This window comes from Nipponia nippon, unplaced genomic scaffold (genome assembly GCF_047370975.1).
Source record: "Nipponia nippon isolate SJK-2023a ecotype South Korea unplaced genomic scaffold, ASM4737097v1 scaffold_3, whole genome shotgun sequence".
NCBI classification, from domain to species: domain Eukaryota; kingdom Metazoa; phylum Chordata; class Aves; order Pelecaniformes; family Threskiornithidae; genus Nipponia; species Nipponia nippon.
The window spans coordinates 51,623,099-51,640,566 of record NW_028262347.1 but is presented as its reverse complement, the minus strand read 5'-3'; the positions used below and the strand labels follow the sequence as shown (position 1 = coordinate 51,640,566).

At 51.3% G+C, this 17,468-nt stretch overlaps 1 protein-coding gene across 3 annotated transcripts in view; it reads left to right on the top strand.

The window, feature by feature from the left end:
• The first annotated feature begins 12,903 nt into the window (after positions 1-12,903).
• Positions 12,904-17,468, top strand: part of NTN4 (netrin 4) — a 50,262-nt gene continuing 45,697 nt past the window's right edge. The window contains exons 1-2 of one of the 3 annotated variants that reach the window (XM_087767250.1): positions 12,904-13,012; positions 16,573-17,102. In XM_087767250.1, the coding sequence (XP_087623376.1) occupies positions 12,946-13,012; positions 16,573-17,102 (597 nt within the window). In that variant the 5' untranslated portion in view covers positions 12,904-12,945. Of the gene's footprint in view, positions 13,067-13,695; positions 13,911-16,572; positions 17,103-17,468 lie in introns of those variants that run through there. The other 2 variants (XM_087767249.1, XM_087767251.1) reach the window with 2 other exon arrangements.

Here is a 17,468-nt window from a genome sequence, read left to right as displayed (position 1 = left end):
GAAGATGGACACCAGGTGTAGGATACAGGGGTAGGACTGGTTTTGTGAACAGGAGGGAATTAAAGAAAAGACCATGATGGCAGGAAGTAAAGGATGGATCTAGGCTGCAACATGGAATAGCAGAGAAAGTTTAAGACTCAAGAAGAACTGATAGGAAGGAAGGAAAGAAGAAAAGGAGGTCAAGAAAAGACACAATAGAAATGAAAGCTCATTTATTTTTATTTTCCAGCCCAAACAGACCATTTTTTTTTTTCTCCTTACAGTATATGGTATGTGTTTCAGCTGATCAGTTCAGGACAAGGAGAAAAAAAATCCCTGTCAAAACTTTCATTCACCAAAAGATGCAGTTTGGTGTAGCTGAAAATATTTGTGTATTAAGCACATAGATTTGGCTATAACAAGAAATAATGATTTGGAAATGCTGGAATAAACCTTTTCATAATATCCACAGCAACTTTTATTACTCATTTGTGATAAAGGCAAAAGTTTAAATTCAAGCAAAAATAGTATCGACACTGACTGCTACTGGTGTCATCCCAGTTGAAATAGCAATGCATCCAGGATGCATCCTTCAGGATGCAGGAGACCTTGGCTCAAGGCCTTTCTCTGCCTGCAGGTATTTGCACCCGTATCTCCTACCACACTGCTCTGGGTTTTGGAGGGTGTTTTGGGGTGTGCTGCTTTTGCTTGCTTCTGCTGACACTGTGCCTCTTTGCATACACATTTACTTTGCACTTGGAAATATATCGTTGTAGACATGGGCCATTCATTCTAGTGTGGTGCCCAAAGCACCAGGTGATAAATCCGTCTTCTCATGCACAATCTCTTTGCTGCAGCAGGCTGTGAAATTTGCTAAGGAAATCTAAACGAACAAGAAAAAACACTGAGAACAATTCAGCCTACGATAGCTGGCTGGTTAGGATGCTTTCCTGAGAAGGAGGTTTAATTCTGCCCAGGACTCAAACCAATACTTCACTGTTCATGGGTGAGGGCATCTTTCACTCTTTTGGCTGCTTTGGGAACTTGGTGTTTCAGTATGCTGAAAATGGCAAACAGCAAAACTTTCAGGGACCATTGCCAGTAACAACATCTAAGGATATGAAGAAAGGTGCTCCAAAAATCAATGATGTTCAGAAAAAACAGCTGAAAAAACAGCTGAAATACAGCTACTGACTCAGTCCTAGGTAGTGGTTTTGATTTTCTTGAAAATGATGCTTCCATAGCCTTGAAGTGCCACAGAAGCCCCCTGACCCTCAGTGGGCCCGCCATTGAGACAGCTTGGAAATCCATGAGGATTGACAGTGTAATGTCTGCCAAGGACCTTCAGCAGTCTCAGTAATTGAACAAGTTGAATCTCCCCACCCTAAGCATCAAAAGTAATTGTACCTTAATGGGGCAGCTGTGCCAGCTGATCCCAATCCCACCTAAGGCTTAACAGCAAACCTAGCAGGGAACCAAGTCAAGAGCAACAGCAAAAAGAGAGCAAACCCCCCGTTTTTGGCATGTCCCAGTCTAAGCATACATAGCAACTCAAACTACTTCTTCAAAAATACTGTAAAAATGTCCCAGTTCCCTGCTGAATTAACATACCCTTGTGAGCAAGAGTGTCAAAGCTGTTTATGAATGGTCTCATTCATACAAACTAAGTAGTGTCTGGCTGGTATCTGTCACTTTTAGTGTGCTTTTTCCTCCCCTTCCAAGCACAGCCACAGCATCAGGCAGTGGTACTTGAAGGAGGTGCCAGTTGCCCAGCAAACGTGGTCTTTGATAGCCACCAGCTATCAAAATTACCCTGCAGATTTCAGGCAGAGTTTAAAACAATCGCTTAAAGAAGGCTGGCCTATTGAAATGTCTTTATATGAGTCCACAGGTCCTTGCTGAAAGACCTAGATGAACTATTGCACCTGGCTCATGCAGATGTGGCAGTCCCTTCTGCTCTTACGTAGGACCCAGGCAAAACGGGTGACTTCTCAGTAGTGCCCAAGGCCCATTTGCTGCAATGAACTGGGTGTTCAAGGTCTCCCAGCCCTCTAGCAGCTATACTCTCTGTTCTTCCTGTGAATTTACCAGACCACCCTGGGTCTATGCTGGGTGAGAAAAGGCTGTGCAGAGTGAAGCTGGCTCAACTTCTCTTTCTTCTCTGAGAGCTCCTCCTGAGCCTCTTGGGTAAAGGCACGTGGCCAGCATGTCCTCTGGTAACAATCTGTCATTTTACTGGTATGTACTGCAAAATGTCTCCAGATCCCCATGTTCCTGCTGGATGTTGTGGAATCAGAGGCACACACACCAGGGCCTGGAAATCTGAGCTGCTTTGAGGAGGATGGAGATTTCCCAGAGGACTCTCTCGGAGGAGACTGGCCTTCTTTCTGGCCATGCTGACATTTCATGTCTTCACTGCTGCCTGCAGCATGGTTTAGAGGTACCGAAACTAGCTGTAAGCAAGAGCTTAATACAGGCTAATTTAGCTTAATCACTCAGTTTTCAACCAGAGCAAAAGTTATGAGGCCCCTGGCATCTTTAACATATGCTGGAATAAGACAGCTGGGAATAGTGTAACTTAGGCTGGTTCCCTGGCTGTCTTCCCACTCCGTACGTGTCCTGCATCCACGGACACATTGAACAAGCAGGGCTGTCATATTTAACTACCTATAAAAAATGATGTTTAGAAGCTCCCTAGTGATCCAAGCTTGAAAACAGCCAAACAGTGACTAGACTAAATGCAGACTCACATGCACGAGGTACATGAATCCATAGCTCTGCTACATTATGCTGCCACAACAGTACAGACACAGCACGTTCCACATTTATGGAGCTCTTTTCATTTAAAGAGCTAAGTGATCTTCCATGTCCGCTTATAAGACGGTAATCCATTTGACTACATGGTGTACTCCAGATAATTTGCTAGATGTGTGTTAGATGTACAGAAGAAATTCCCTTTGTACGGTGTATTTTCCACTATAAATTATGCCAGCACTCAGTGATACTCACACCCAGTAACCTGTAGCGTGAAGTACAACTGTAATAAGTGCACCTAGACTAGCATGAGCTCCTTCTGGCACCAAGTCTTTCTACTGCATCCCAATGTGATGAGTCTTACTGTACACATTTTTCCTGCACATCAGTCTCATACGGGTCAAGGAATCATAAATATGAAGTGGCTTTGTCCTCTGCCTATCAAAAGAGAGGAGATTATTGTCAGAGACCAGAAATAGCCATGATGTCACCCTGCGTGTACATCCAGCAGAAAGCAAAACAATGTCTAGAGTGGGAGGAAGGGCTGCCAAGACCCCATAGCAAAAGCAACATCTGAGCTGAGATTTTGATACTAAGGAAAGGGGCATGGGGATAGACAGATTTCTCCAACATGCTGGAGGTAAAGATTTTAAAGACAGCCTTGTGGTTTGATCAAGAGTGTCATCTCTTTACCCTGTATAGTATTCACACTCTCCTTAGTATATACAAACTATCTCAGATGTTTAATTTTCTGGTGGGGATACTTAAGTTCCCTTAGATGTAAAGACCATAGTAAGCAGTAAGGATGCCACTCTATCACATGCATTACTTTTTACAATTTATCTGCACAGATGTTGATAAGTTTGCATAAGGAGAAATAGAAGTGTAGCCAAATTCAGTCCCAGCCTGTGCCGTAAGAGCTCTAGCTCTCAGATACATAGCATGACTTACCTGAGCCTAAAAAGAGGCATGACTAGCACACCAGGATTTCTCTGTGCCTATGTGCCTGCTTGGGTATCCTCTTCTGTGCCCGAGAGGTTCCAGCCCATCTCCAGGCTGTATTTTTCTGGTTCCCAGTATGCCCACTCCACCTTGCAAATCCATAAATGCTGTCTGTAAAAGCAGCATTTTGGACCCTGAGCTAAAAGAACAAAAGATGATGTTGAGCCAGCAGGACAAATTACACCTTTTCACATCTTCTGCTAGCACGAAAGGCATAGCCTGAGCCCACTGGCAGATCCAGTGCCTGGTGCTCCACCATATCCATGCTGCCACATTCTCTTTCTCTTAGCAACACTATGTGACACTTTCACTGGCAAGTGGACAAAAGGACCAAGCTACACAACAATGAATTAAGACTTTGTGTGTCTGGGGATAATGCAGGGCTTGCTCTTAGAGTCTTATGGGAAGGAGCAGCATTAGCAGGAAGCCGTCTAGCAATGGGCACCTTTCACCATGCTGGGGCTCACCAGACTGCACAGGTAACAAGACTGGGACTGATAAAAGTGACTTTGTGACCAAACTGATGCCCCAAAGAGAGATTCAAAAGCAAAGAAATCATCACACAATTCTCACTAGTAAAAAAGCAAAGCAGGCAAGGAGTGGGCAAGAACAAAAGCCAAGGTGCTCGGCTTGACTTTCAGTGCCTGGTTTTTGAATGGCCCAGTAGAGACACCAGGAGGGCACATGCAGATTGTGGGTATTCACACTGCATGTGCTCATTTTGGTTTTTACAATTGCCTGAAAATAGGGACGTTGCAGTGTGCCTGAAAGCCTTGGTGGCAAGGTGGCACCATCAATCACGATCAAACCTTTCTGCTCTTTCTGGCATGCCGAAATCAGCAATTCATGTGCAATAACTGCTCTTACTGTCATGCCAGGGTCATGTTCAAAGGAGTAGTTTTTAGGCTGTTCCGTGTTGCATCCAGCACATGCCCGCTCCTCGCTGATACTGGGAGACTTGAGTAGTGCGCACTTGTTAGGTTGACACTGTGAAGCATGGCCTGGAGGCTTCCTCTGAAACAGAGTAACCTGAAATCCAAGCTGTGTGCCTGCAAATACGGCCTGAGGAACAGCCAGAGCAGAACATCCATGGACCCCCACTTACCTAGCCATGCTCTGCATCTCCCAGGCAGCTGCCAGGTGCATCCCCAGAGCATCCCTCCGTGAAACAGCCAACTGCAACAACGGTGGCAGGATGCCAAGTCTACTGTGCTTACGGCTACTTAGAAGCCAGACTTTCATCCCAGCATAGGCACAATCATTAGAAGAAAGGATCTTTTTGTGACAGGGCTGGTACCCCTCTGAGCCAGGGCTCTGGCTTCTTCCTGGTGTTCTAGCTGCAGATACTTTGTTTTCCAAAGAGAGGAGGGAAAGCAGACCTTCTGCAACACACTTCTCTGGCAGGAGAGATTTCCCACCAGCACAGGACAGACATAATTTCTATCGTACTTTCGTATCGTCTCTGCTACGCACAGGGGAAGGCGGCGGGCAGCCGGTCGTGTTCCTGCCCTGCTTGGCCATGCTGGCCACCTCTTGCACTGCTACCCCCAGGATCATGGCTCCTTCCATCTACTGATTCACCAGCACAAACTCTCTATTGCTTCTGGGGGGGGCTCTGCTCCCCTTCGGAGGCTGTACTATGCTCCTGGCAGCAAGTCTGCTGGGCCCGTAGGGCAGGAGCCCTTGCATTGCTTTCCAAAGGGACTCACGCTCAAGAGGAGACCAATGCTCACGGTACCTCTTAGACCCAGGGAGGAGCTTTCTATTCCAGTGGATCATTTGATCAAAGTGCAATTATTGAGTCAATGTTCTTCCACATTTTGTCTGACAGTCATTTCTGTTTCTCTTTCAATGGAGTCCAATAAGATCACAAAACAATACCCTACTTCCTCTAAATGCTGCCTTTATTGCTATGTTTGATAGAATTTTATTATTTAAATTGACCCATAACATCTGAAGGGGGTAATTTATAACCACCTAACCCTCCTCCCCCCCAAGTTAGCCATGAAACCACTGCCAAATGCTTCTTTTCTAAACTCAGTTTGTAAGATTTTCATTGCTTATCCTGTTGATCAGGCAGACAGAGGCACATTTTTCCAGTCTTGCTTTCTACTAATACCATCCTTCCTCCACATGAGTAGTGATTGTAACTGAAGGCTATTAAAATTCATTTAATTCAAATGTAATGTGGTCCTCAAACAGCCCCGCTGGTGAGGCAGGCTCAGCCGTGAGTCACTGTCCTGCAGGAAGCCCTGACCATCCAGTGCCTGCTCCTGACTTATGAAGTTACATTGTAAGCCCATGTCTAAATGCATTCTATGTTTGCATCTCAGAGTCCCTGCGGCTGTCTCTCCTTAATTATCTTTCTGTAAGGTGTGCTGCAATAGGTTTGTGCGTGCACTTCGGCACCAAATTCCCATCGATAACAGCATCATGGAAGAGCTGGATGCCATGACAGTCCCCAGGGCACCTGATGTGCTTGGCAGCCCAGGGGTGAGGAGGATTATGGAAGGATGATGCTCAGGGGCTAAACCAAAGGCAAAGAGCAGATGCCAAAGTGGGTGGCACAGACACTTGTCTCTCCATACACCCGAGGTCCTGCAAACACGTCCTGCTGGTAGATGCTCTGGTTGAGATGCAGAAGCAACCACAGCTGCCCTGCCCTCCCTTCCCATGGAGAAGGCACAGAGGGGAGCACGGCACGGTGGTTTCTGTCTCCACACACGTCTTAGCGCCAGCTGGCAGAGGACACCTCCCTCGGTCGCCCTGAACCCCACCTTTGGGGGTCTGGCTCACCTTACATCAGCAGTGAGGCAAGGCAATGCTAAGCGTTATTCCCCCATCAGGAATTGAGAAACAGGCTGCAGTACGCCGTGGCCAGCCAGGTGTTTCTCAGAGACGAAAGATGTGCTGACCCTGCTGCACTTGGTGGCTTTCCAGCACAAGGTAGTGTCCAGACCAGCTCCCTGTACAGCTCGGAGGGTGGCGGAGAGGTGACAGCAGGCATCCCCGCCTAACCCCTCTCCCTCTGCCCCCCAGCTCACTCCTCCCGCCCTACATCCCGCGGCCGCTGCTGGCTGCTGGGCTGCCCTCTGGCACCCCTCTCCCAGCTTTTGGGCTGGGCATCAGGGCTGAAACAAGAGCCAGCCAGTGCCTGGGAGGGCTGTGCCTGGCCTCGTCCCACTGCCAGCCCCAACGCTGCCTGGCCATGGACGGCTGCCTTGCCTCCCTGGCCACCTCTCGCCGCCCCGGCTGCTTTCCCTGGCTGCCGGGAATGTTTCAGAGGCTTTCTGCCGCCTAGATGACGAAGTTGGCAGAGGTGGCATTCAGGAAGCAGCTGGCAGGTTAATCCACCTAATAATTTGTAGCATGCAGGATGGAGCGGAGAACTGACATAGAAAGCATTAGTGCTGTGGGTTTCTATGGCATTTAAATTTCATCATTGTCTTGATATCTGCATACCAATTACCCAGGAAAAGAGGGAAGGAGGAGGGGCAGAGGTTACGTGGGAGCTAAGAAAATGGTGACAGCAATAATCCAGCAAGCACAGGTCCTATTGCAAAAAATTACGCTGACTGCCTACCAACACTTTTCTTTCTTTAGCAAGTCCTCCCCATCTCTTTCTCTCTTTTGCTTTGCTTTTTTCCCTCATGAATCCCCTGTAAATGGAACATGGGCAGATGAGCTGGTTCCCCTTCATTCCTGCTTGTCCAAAATGGATGGTAAGAAGAGAGGGGGAGAGAGAGAGAGGAAAAAAAAATCTCAAAATGCCTGGAGCTATGGCTTGTGGATAAAAACCAGCTGCACGTGAAAAATAATTGATGTAGTTTTCAAGCTACTATGGTTTGGAGAATAAAACGCCAACTCATCCTTTACTTCCAGGAAGAAGGCAGAACCTTTAAAAACTATTGTTGAAAATAAGGTTTTGGGTTGGTTTTTTTAGCAGTGGATGCACAGAATCTAAGGCACCTGGATCCAGCCCTGTGTGCTGCCAGGCAATCCCCTGGGGCACTGGGCTCGGGGGCTGACCTTCCTTCCTAAAACAAATCCCTGTGAGAAGGCATTTTGGTGCTGTTAGTCAGAGAAGTGTAGCAGCTATCGGACCTCCTGGACAGCTGAACGAGCCTTAAGCCTCTCGTCCCTTCCATGAATCCCAAGAGAGGACTGTAAGTAGAAATGATACCTGATTTCATGACCAGGTGATGAACCCTTGCTGGAGCGCAGGGGTCCCTTTGAGTGGTGTGGGGAGACCCTTTTGTGCACTAAAAGGACTGATGCTATAACCAGAGGGATAAGGATTCAAATGTTTACCAGACTACATAGTAAATGGGTTTGTCTGTGCTCAATAAAGGGTTTTATCATTACGTGCAATGTGCAGAAGTCTACCCAAAGACTGCGATGGTCTTAGCTTTGCCCCATATAAAATGAACCACAGTAAGTAACTTCAGGGATTCTTTTTCCTCTCTTTTTCAGGCTCCCTACTGACCTTTTGCATTTTTTCCCACAGTGGGCAGAAATAGGGTCCTTTCCATCCTCATTACAGACTTCTGAAGAGCAGCGCTATCATTGCCATAATGCTTCTGTGACTTGACTTCCAATTACTAAATCCCATGAAAGTGTTCTCATTCTTGTATGCACACTGGTCTGGCATGCAAAATACTTGGCTCCAAAAAGTCGATCACTGGCTACAGGGAAAAGTAAGGGCACTTTGGTTCCCTCATTTTCTCCAGTTGTCTGTAGGGTGATGCCTTATATCAGAACTCAGCTTTAACAGGAACTTAAACAAGGAAATAAGAAGCTTTACTCGGTAATTACTGGTCTGGATTATCCTTTGGTTTATTTTCATACAGAAAACTTAGGAATCAAGCTGTTTCAAAATACGATGAGTCAGTGAAATGTTTTCATTGCTCATTTGATGACAGTTGGAAGGTTTTCAGTGATTTGCAAAAAAATGGAAAAATGCAAGACTTAACAACGGGATTTAATAGAAAGGATTAAAGATGTGGTACCAAAACAGACAAGAGGGAGGTGGCTTCAGACCCCATCCAAAATCCTCTGATCAGATGTCAACTTCCATTGACTTCAGTGGACTTTGAATCAAAACCATATTTTTTCTTGAGACAAACAAATTTCTATTCCTTTCAACAAGGCTCTTTTAACATGTTTAAATGTGTATGATGTGGTACATTAACCTCTGTTCATGGCTGGAGAAGTGGATCGTCTCTTGAAAACAGCAACCACCAGATCTGGATGAGCCAAATTTTCTCTGAAGTCAAAAGAACTGCTAATCCAGTAGATCCCTCGTAGAGACAGTAACATCACCATCTCCCACGCGGTAGAGCAAAGGGCCATTACCATATCACTTGATATGTTATGCTGGTCACCCAAAATATTGGGAAAAGGCAAAACAGGTCAGTGAAACTGATATGGAGCAAAGTGTAGCTGCCATGGGGAAGGACTCTGTACAGGAGTGTGGCGGCTCTTCTTGCACAACACAAGACACTTTGCACCAGTGTGAGGGGGGGATCCTTTCACCCCCATCTCTCCCACCAGCAGCCTGCTTCTGGGCAGTGTCTGAGACACATGTAGCCCTGCCCACAGGACACCTGAAAGGGCCCCTCAATGAAAAATAACTAACAAACTAAAAATAAGCATCTCTAGAGCTGGAGGACATAGGTGATCGTTCAGCTGGAATTGCTGCCCTGCAGTTACACTCCTCAGTGGAGAGCACTCCGATCCGGCCTCTCATCTTCCCGCCGAAGGGCGATGCTCCATTTGGGTATCACCTCTGCTCCCTGCACAGAAACGAGCCGGCCGTGCCCAGTCCGTGGAGGAGCGGTGAGTGCACGGGCAGGCGGAGGGTGGCACATGTGACGCCACTTAAAATAGTCAGGAGTGTCTGAAGGACTGCATCGGCCCCAAAGGCCTCCAGTTAAACTGTAACAGGAGTTCTGCATGCTTACACGGATGCCAATAGAGAAAATGGTGATCTTTGAACAAGCTTCTAGTTAAAAAGTAAATCTGATCTTCTGAATTTTGGAGATTTTTATGACAAAAGTCTAAGCCAGACGGCTCTCACTGTGTGGTAGATGAGGTATTCCCCCCATGGTTTGCTTCTAAAATTAGCTTCACACACTGACTTGAAAATCTTAATCCTGGCTCATCCCTACCCTTGGCAGGGGGCTTGCGGGAAGAGATTTGCAGAGGATCCTCTCTCATCCCCTGATTCAGGGGCAAGGATTTCACCCTGACAGAAAAGGCTGAACGGCTTCTGCTGCCTCTCCCCAGGGATGGCATCACGCCCCTGGGGACCTCTGCCAAAGCTCTGCTCCTTCCTCCAGGTGACCTCCTCAGCATCTCTGAGGAGGCAGAGGCCATCCCCTGGCCTGTCACCCCTGCTTATTCCCCTCTAACTTACTGGCACATGTGTATTCAGGGAACATCATCACTCTTTAAAGACTTCTTAAGTGTAATCGAGAAATGCAAACACCGAAGACGGGTGATCTTCACATTTCTGGTCCTTTCCGTCTAACTGGCTACCTACAACCACATTGCAGGAATGACAGCTGGAAACAGTTCTTGCTCTTCCTGAACCAGCAGTGCAGTATGAACCCAAAAGCCTATGATCCTGAAGAAAGTTTGGGGAGAGCTGAACACTCTCCTCCTTGTAACTATGTGATTTTCTCCTCCAGCACCTCAAGAGGCAACACTGACAGACAAAGAAAATAAAACTGTGCTGAAATATCTCTGTGCTTCCTACCCCCTGCTGAACTCTCACCAGCCCTTGGAAGCAGCAGGCAGCCATGCCTGCCCTGGGAAGATGCCCACAGCTTGTGGCCATGCACAGCTCTGCAGGGGGTACTCACTGAGCCACCAGCTTGGGTGTGCTCATGGATGTGTGTTTGTGCATGTCCCATGGGGCGACCAAGAGCCAGGGAGGGGGTGTCAGGAGGATCTGAGATGCCCGTGGCCAGAGTTGCAGACTGTGTGGCCTCCAACAAGTAAAACAAATTCGTCTAGGAAGAGCAAACAGGTTTTATCAGGTTGCAGAGCTGCTAGGCAGGAAAGAAAGTGCAACTCAATTATTTGGCTTATGAGGACCAAGGCATGTGAGCCAGGAGCATCTCAAAGGAGCAGGTTTATGCTACCAAGGTGAGGGGAGTTCATCAGCTCTCTCAAATTTTTGGACACTCAAGCTGACTTTTGGATGTCCTACCTGGGGTTATCTGGAAATTGTCCTTTATTCTCTCCAGTTTTCTATGCAATGGATCTGTCTCAGCAATATCAGACCTCCCGCCCTTCCCACTGCTGTAAGCATGTCCTTACCACACGCTCTTTCTCTCTCCTATCCCCACGATTCCATACCCACCGTGTAGCCTCTCTCCTCCCATTTTCCCTTGCTGGCCACTGCTCTTCCCTCTCCTTTCTCAAGCCCGAGCCTGGCTGCACTCTCCCTCTCCAGCCATTGATACCACCGTCCACCTCCCTCAAGGTTTTGTTCTGCAGTTTTTCAGTCCAGATCATCTCCTTCCCTCCTGCCCCAGGGATTTCTCCAGAGCCATCCTCTGCCCCAGTCAGTCCTGTCTTCTCCTTTCAAGACTCCTCCTGCTCGTGGACCTCAACCTGCCCTATGCTCTTGCACAGGTACGCCCAGACTTATCACCCTACGGCAGACTTATCACCTGGCAATTCCGACGTAGGAGGAACTATGAGTGATGAGTTACAATGGAGATGATAAATTCCTTGCCTGTGGCTTGCACTCTTCCTTTCCCAGCTCTGCCTGATGTGACTGCTGCAACCTGGCTGTAACAACACAACCTCCCGTGTGATTCCTCAGCAGCACATCGCCTTCTGCAAGACGTGAGGCAGAAACCCTCCAGAACGTCCTTTTCCTCCACGGCCACTGCCGTGAGGAGGCTCAGAAGCACGGGTGCAGCCCTGGCCGTGACGGGCAGGCTGCAGGACAAGCCCCTGAATAGTTCTCAGGTGGCTGTGAGGGCTCGATGGGTGCCCGGGGGGCTGGAAGTCCCTGTCTAGAGGCGCTCATCTGGAGGGCAGAGAAAATGACAGCGGCAACGCAAGCAAAATGCTTCTCTGTGGTAAGTCAGCACTGAGAAATTAGATAGATGACAAAGATCAGCCTACCTGTACCTTTTAAGGTGTAGATATAGAGATAACGCCGCCCCGTGAGTCAGATGTTTGGCTGCTATCAGTAGATTATGGACTAAATACCTCTCAGGGAGCATTTTGGTGACGATGCAACCCTGAGCAGCCCCGCACGTGCAGCATTTTTGAAATGCATTGCAGAAGGCAGCATGGTGGTCTTAAGATACCATCACGCTGGTTTTTAAAACGGAGTCGTTCTCAAGTTATCCAAGTTCAAAGTGCAGAGAAAGAAGTATGAACATTTTGTAGCGCTTGCAACACACTCTGCCTCCCAGGTGAGATTCAGGTAAGTAAAAAGGGTGACTCCGCAGCAGCGCTCCACCCTTGCTCTCGTAATGCCCCTCTGCCGAGACAGACCTAAAAAGGTGATGGTCTGGCGGTGAAAAATAGGTGTAAATGTGTCTTTCCCTGTTTTCAGAGCCCAAAACTTCTGTCGAGGTATGATGAGCCGTGCTATTGAATCGATCAGACTATAGGGGACTTGGCGGCTCTTACAAGCGAAGCCGCAGATGGCCACGTCCCGGGGAAGAGGGGGAACCCCTCAGGTGTAGGTGGCTCCACCGCGCAGCCCCGCGGCTGCCAGAAAAGCGCCAGCGAAGCAGAGGCGGCCGCGGGGTTTTGAGCGACCCGGCGCTGGGTCGCGGCTGGTGAGGTCGCTCTCCCAAAGCCCAGCCGGGCCGGAGGCGGCTGCGTGCCAAAGCTCGGCTCCGCCGCGCCGGGGCGCGGGTCCCTCTCCCGGGCAGCGGCCCGCCCGCCGCGGCGGTGCGGGGGTGCCCTCCGCCGCAGGGCCGCGCCCCGCCGACCGCCCCCCGCGGCGGGGAGGGAGGGAGGGGAGGGGAGGGCCGGGCCGGGCCGGGCCGGGCGGGGCGGGGCGGGGCGGGGGCGGCGGGGCGCGGGGCGGCGGGCGGCGGCGGCGGCGGGCGGCGGCGGCGGCGGGGCGGCGCGCGCCCGCCCGCCGGTGCCGCGCGGGGCGCTGATGCCGCGCGGGGCCGGTGGCGCCGCGGGGCGGCGGGGCGCGCAGGGCGGGCGGCGGGGCGCTGGGCCATGGGGCGCCGGGCCGCGGGGCGCGGGATGTGGCTGGCGCTGCTGCTGGCCGCCGCCGCCGCTGCAGGTGGGTCGCGGCCGTCCGGCGCTCGGCGTTTTCCGTCCTCCGCAGGCGTACGAGGTAGATACGGGGCCGCGTGTACGTATGGACGCGCGCGTGTGCCTACGCGTGCATGGACGTGGGTGTGCGTGCGTGCCCGCGCGCCGGTGCGTGTGTGCCCGCCGGCGCGCGCGTGCAGGGGGTGTCACAGGCGTGTGTCTGTGCACGCACGTACACGCATACGGGCGCATACGCGTGCACGTACGCGTGTGTGTCGGTGGACGCCGCGCGCGGCGGTGCGCGGGGTGCGGTGTGGAAGGGCAGCAGCCCTGGCGGGGCCGGGGCTCCGCTCCCCGCCCCGCGCCCCTCGCCGCGGACAAAGAGGGGTGCGGGCGCCCCGCGCTGCCCGCCGGGGCTCCGGAGCCGGGGCCGGGAGGGGCGGCGGGGCCGGGGGAGCCCGGCGCGGGGGCAGAGCGCGGGGGAGCCGGGGGATGCCGCGGCAGCGGGGGCCCGGCCGCCGAGCGGTGCGGGGGGCAGCGGCGGGGCGCGGGGAAAGGCGCTGCCGGCTCGGCCAGCGCTGTCGGGCGGCGGTGGCCGGAGCCGGCGGGGGGCGGGGGGCGGCGGGCAGGGCGGGCAGGGCAGGGTCTTCCAAGCCCCTTCCCGCAGCATAAACCCTTTGCGCTCAGATCTGCCCGCAGCGGCGTCCGGCCGCGCCGCAGCAGGGACAATTGGGCATAAACAGTTTGCATAACGCTTCCTCGGCCGGTCGCAAGCCGAGTGCCAATTTTCTTCTTTAAAAAGAAGAACAAACCCGGATGGGAAACAAACATTTAATCAGGCACAAGATATAAATGAAACATCACAAGGCAAGTGTTGCTAAAATGCTTAAGCAGGAAGCATATGATTTTCCATGGATGTTTTACAGGTGAGTCATGGTATTCGCTGCATGCTCTTACTCATTACTGAAGATCCCAGTCCGGTGGCATGTACAGTACATAGAATTTAGTTGGGCAGATTCATCAAGTGCAAGGAAGGAAAAGCACCTTTTCCAGGGCTGTGGCAGAGCAGTCGTGAGCTTGGGGCTGACGGCGTGGAAATCTTTATGCTCTCCTTTGTCCTTTTACTGAATTCCTGTGGCAGCCAGGATTACACTAGAAAGCTGTCACTTTTCATAACATGCCGTGCTCTGCGTCTGTCATGCAACTCTTTCCAATTCACGTGAAAACAAACACCCTTTGGAAGGGGTTTTCCTCTCCCCCTCTTCCCGCCCCCAGGATGGGAAGCAGGGTCTGCGTGCCAGCAGCCTTTCTCAAATCCTACTGAAGCCAAGGTCCCTGGCCCCAAATCCGGCCCCAGGTGAGGAAGGGACCCTCCATGCCTGGTCTGAAGACAACTGCAGTCAGTGACCGCGGTTGACCGGAGCTGGAGCATTCCAGGAGCTGGGAGCAATCAAAGACCCTCATCTCCCAGGGTCTCACATGGGAATTTGGTAGCCAGCCCCTCCTGGCCGGGCTCAGGCAGAGCCTTGCCTCCAGTCCGGGGACAGCTACGCCGAGAGCCCTGCCACCACCGCAGTCACCGGGACACCTCCCACTGCTCAGGTCCTCCTCCACTGCCTCCCTGGAGACAGTAATCCATGGTGTGCAAAAAACAAAAGGACTCGATGAACACAAACAATAATCTCGACCTGTCTCAGGGTGCTGACAGAGCCCTGCTCTATTTACCTCTTCCCAAATCCGCCTTGCAATCCCGCAACTGAGGGAACCGCAGTAAATGTTCATCTGTTTGTTCAGCAGCTAACTGTGCTGTTACGTGTAGCCAAAGAATCCAGGAAAGCAGCCAAAGACATAAATTAGGCCAACTTGTGGCAAGCCTAACTGATAATATGATAATAGCACTTACTTACCTACCCCTCAGGAGAGCTGCGTAGGTTAGTTAATGTTTATACAACACTTTGAAAAGGATGTTCAGGAGATGTAAGTGATATTACATCAATTTTACAGTTATATTTGTTTACTTTTCTAGAGTAAACGTATTCTGCACAGTTACTATAGATCATCTCAGACACATTTTTATCAGGTCCCTGTAGGAAGCCAACTTGACTGAGCATTTCTTGTTCACTAAAAATTTCCCAAGGCTGTTTACCCAATGAAATCCAGAGACTGGTTTCAGAAGTGCTTTTTAATGGGTGCATAACAAGCAGCAGTCCACATCTGTTCTGAATAATCAGTATAGAAAACCTGTACAGACCTTTGGTGGTAGAACTGTTTTCTTTCCAGGGTGGTTCTTGAGGAGCAGAAGGAGTGGGGAATGCTGTCAGGCTCTGAAGGCTTAGCCTCTGCTAGTGCGTGATATAGCTTAGTTGCAACTATGACACTGTAGACAAAAGCTGAATAAACCCCAAATAAAGGATTTATTGGATGCTAAACTGAAATGACCTTTGGATATAACAAAAATGCGAAGAAGAAGCCATAATAATTGGTGCACTATGTATGACTGGCCTGGTGATAAAGGAGACATTATGAACCGCAAATGGTTTGGCCTGCCCACATCCAGGTCATCACAGCTTTTTTTTGTTTATGTTAAACACTTATGGTTCATCAGATACAGACTTGACCTACTGCTACATTTATTAATAAAGAGGTGGAGAGCCCCTAATCAAACATTCCTGCACCGGGAGGGTTACATTGCAGATGGTTTCACACCAAACCCCATGGTGATTTTATTTTTCTTTGACACTTTAACTGTGGATTTTTAAATCGACAAGGCTTCCAGAGAAACTTGAACAAAAACCACAGAGCCTCAGCTGCGAGGCAGCTTGCCAGCATCATTTCAACCAAGGATTATTTTTTTTTTTTTACCCCCTTTACACACATCAGTGACAGACTTCCCAAACTTAACTGGTGCTTCGATTCAACCCTGACCTCAGCAGCAGTTTGGGGCTGTGGAGAGATTTGGGGTAGGGATGGAGGGGTGGGAAAGGGTGATGAAGATTTGAGGTCATCGGTGTAAGGAGATATGCCTACCAGCTCTCGCGCCCCCGACACCCAGTCTGCCACATGGTGAGCCGGGGCGCAGCAATGCCGTCCCCCGCAGCCGTCTCCTGGCCTCCCACTGGCATTCCACCTTGGCCGCCCCCCTGTCGCCGGCACCCCATCTTTCTTGTGATTTTCTCCCCTTCCCCAGGACCACCTGGATCCCCTTGGAGGCCTGGGGGTAGGGGCGGCATGGCCACGGCCACTGCCCCCGAAGCCTCGGCCCTGCTCTGGGTCCCTTGGGGCGGGAGGGCGAGGTGGAGACATCCCTCCTCCCGTGCTGCCTGCTCTGCTCTGCAACTCTTGGTAGGGAGTTTCCCAAGCGCAGGGAAGCCCTGAAGGTTTTTTTTGTTTTTTTTGCTGTTTTAGACGCACTGAGCTCCATGGAGGGGAGAGCTGAGCAGCAGTGCCGCAGCCTTCCTCAGCCCCTCCTGGGTGTCTCGGTGGGGGCAGTGTCCCCAAAAAGCATGCTGCGGGGCACGTCTGCTCCCGATGGGGTGGGGTGTGCCTGCCTCAGGAGTGGGCTTCAGCCTCCTGCTCTCTGCCTTGCAGGTCTGGGCAGCGCAGCAGGAGCGGGCAGCCCCTGCGAAAAGGCCTGCAACCCCCGGATGGGCAACCTGGCGCACGGGCGGGTGCTGCGGACGGAGACGGCCTGCGGGCTCCATGCCACCGAGCCCTTCTGTGCCTACGCCGAGGACGCCCAGCGCCGCTGCAAGCGTCCTGCCTGCGGCCGGTGCAGCGGGGCCCACGCGGGGCTGGCCCACCCCCCCGCCGCCATGGCCGACTCCCCCTTCCTCCTGCCCCGCACCTGGTGGCAGGCGGCCCAGGACGCCCCCCGCGAGACCATCCGGCTGGACCTGGAAGCCACCTTCTACTTCACTCACTTGATTTTGGTCTTCAAGTCGCCCAGGCCGGCCGCCATGGTGCTGGAGCGTTCCCAGGACTTTGGTGAGACGTGGATGCCTTACAAATACTTTGCTGCTAACTGCTCGGCCACCTTTGGGCTGGAGGATGATGTGAGTCAGAGGGGAGCCATTTGCACTTCCAGATATTCGAGTCCCTTCCCCTGCACTGGAGGAGAGGTAGGTCTGGCGGGGTCGGGAAGAGGAAGCCCTCGCTCCAGCCCCCTTTCCCTCTGCAATCTCCACTCTGACTCTGAGACTTCTTATTTTACTGCACCGGCATCCCTTGTCGAATTTATTTCACAGGATGAATTAACGTAATTCGTTCCGAGGTGATGTAGGCACTGCCCTGCCCCTCGCTTTGCTGAGCTCGTAATCCCCCCTTTCCCAACAAAATCCTCTCCCCTCACCCAGTAAAACGCCCCTGCACAACTGCAAAGAAGGCAAACGCTGCCGATTCCTCAGGAAAGCCAAAGGGAACATTGTCCTTGACGGTCTTCTCCAGTCCTTGCAGTTGTGTGGTTTCAGGGTGATGCAAATCTGTCC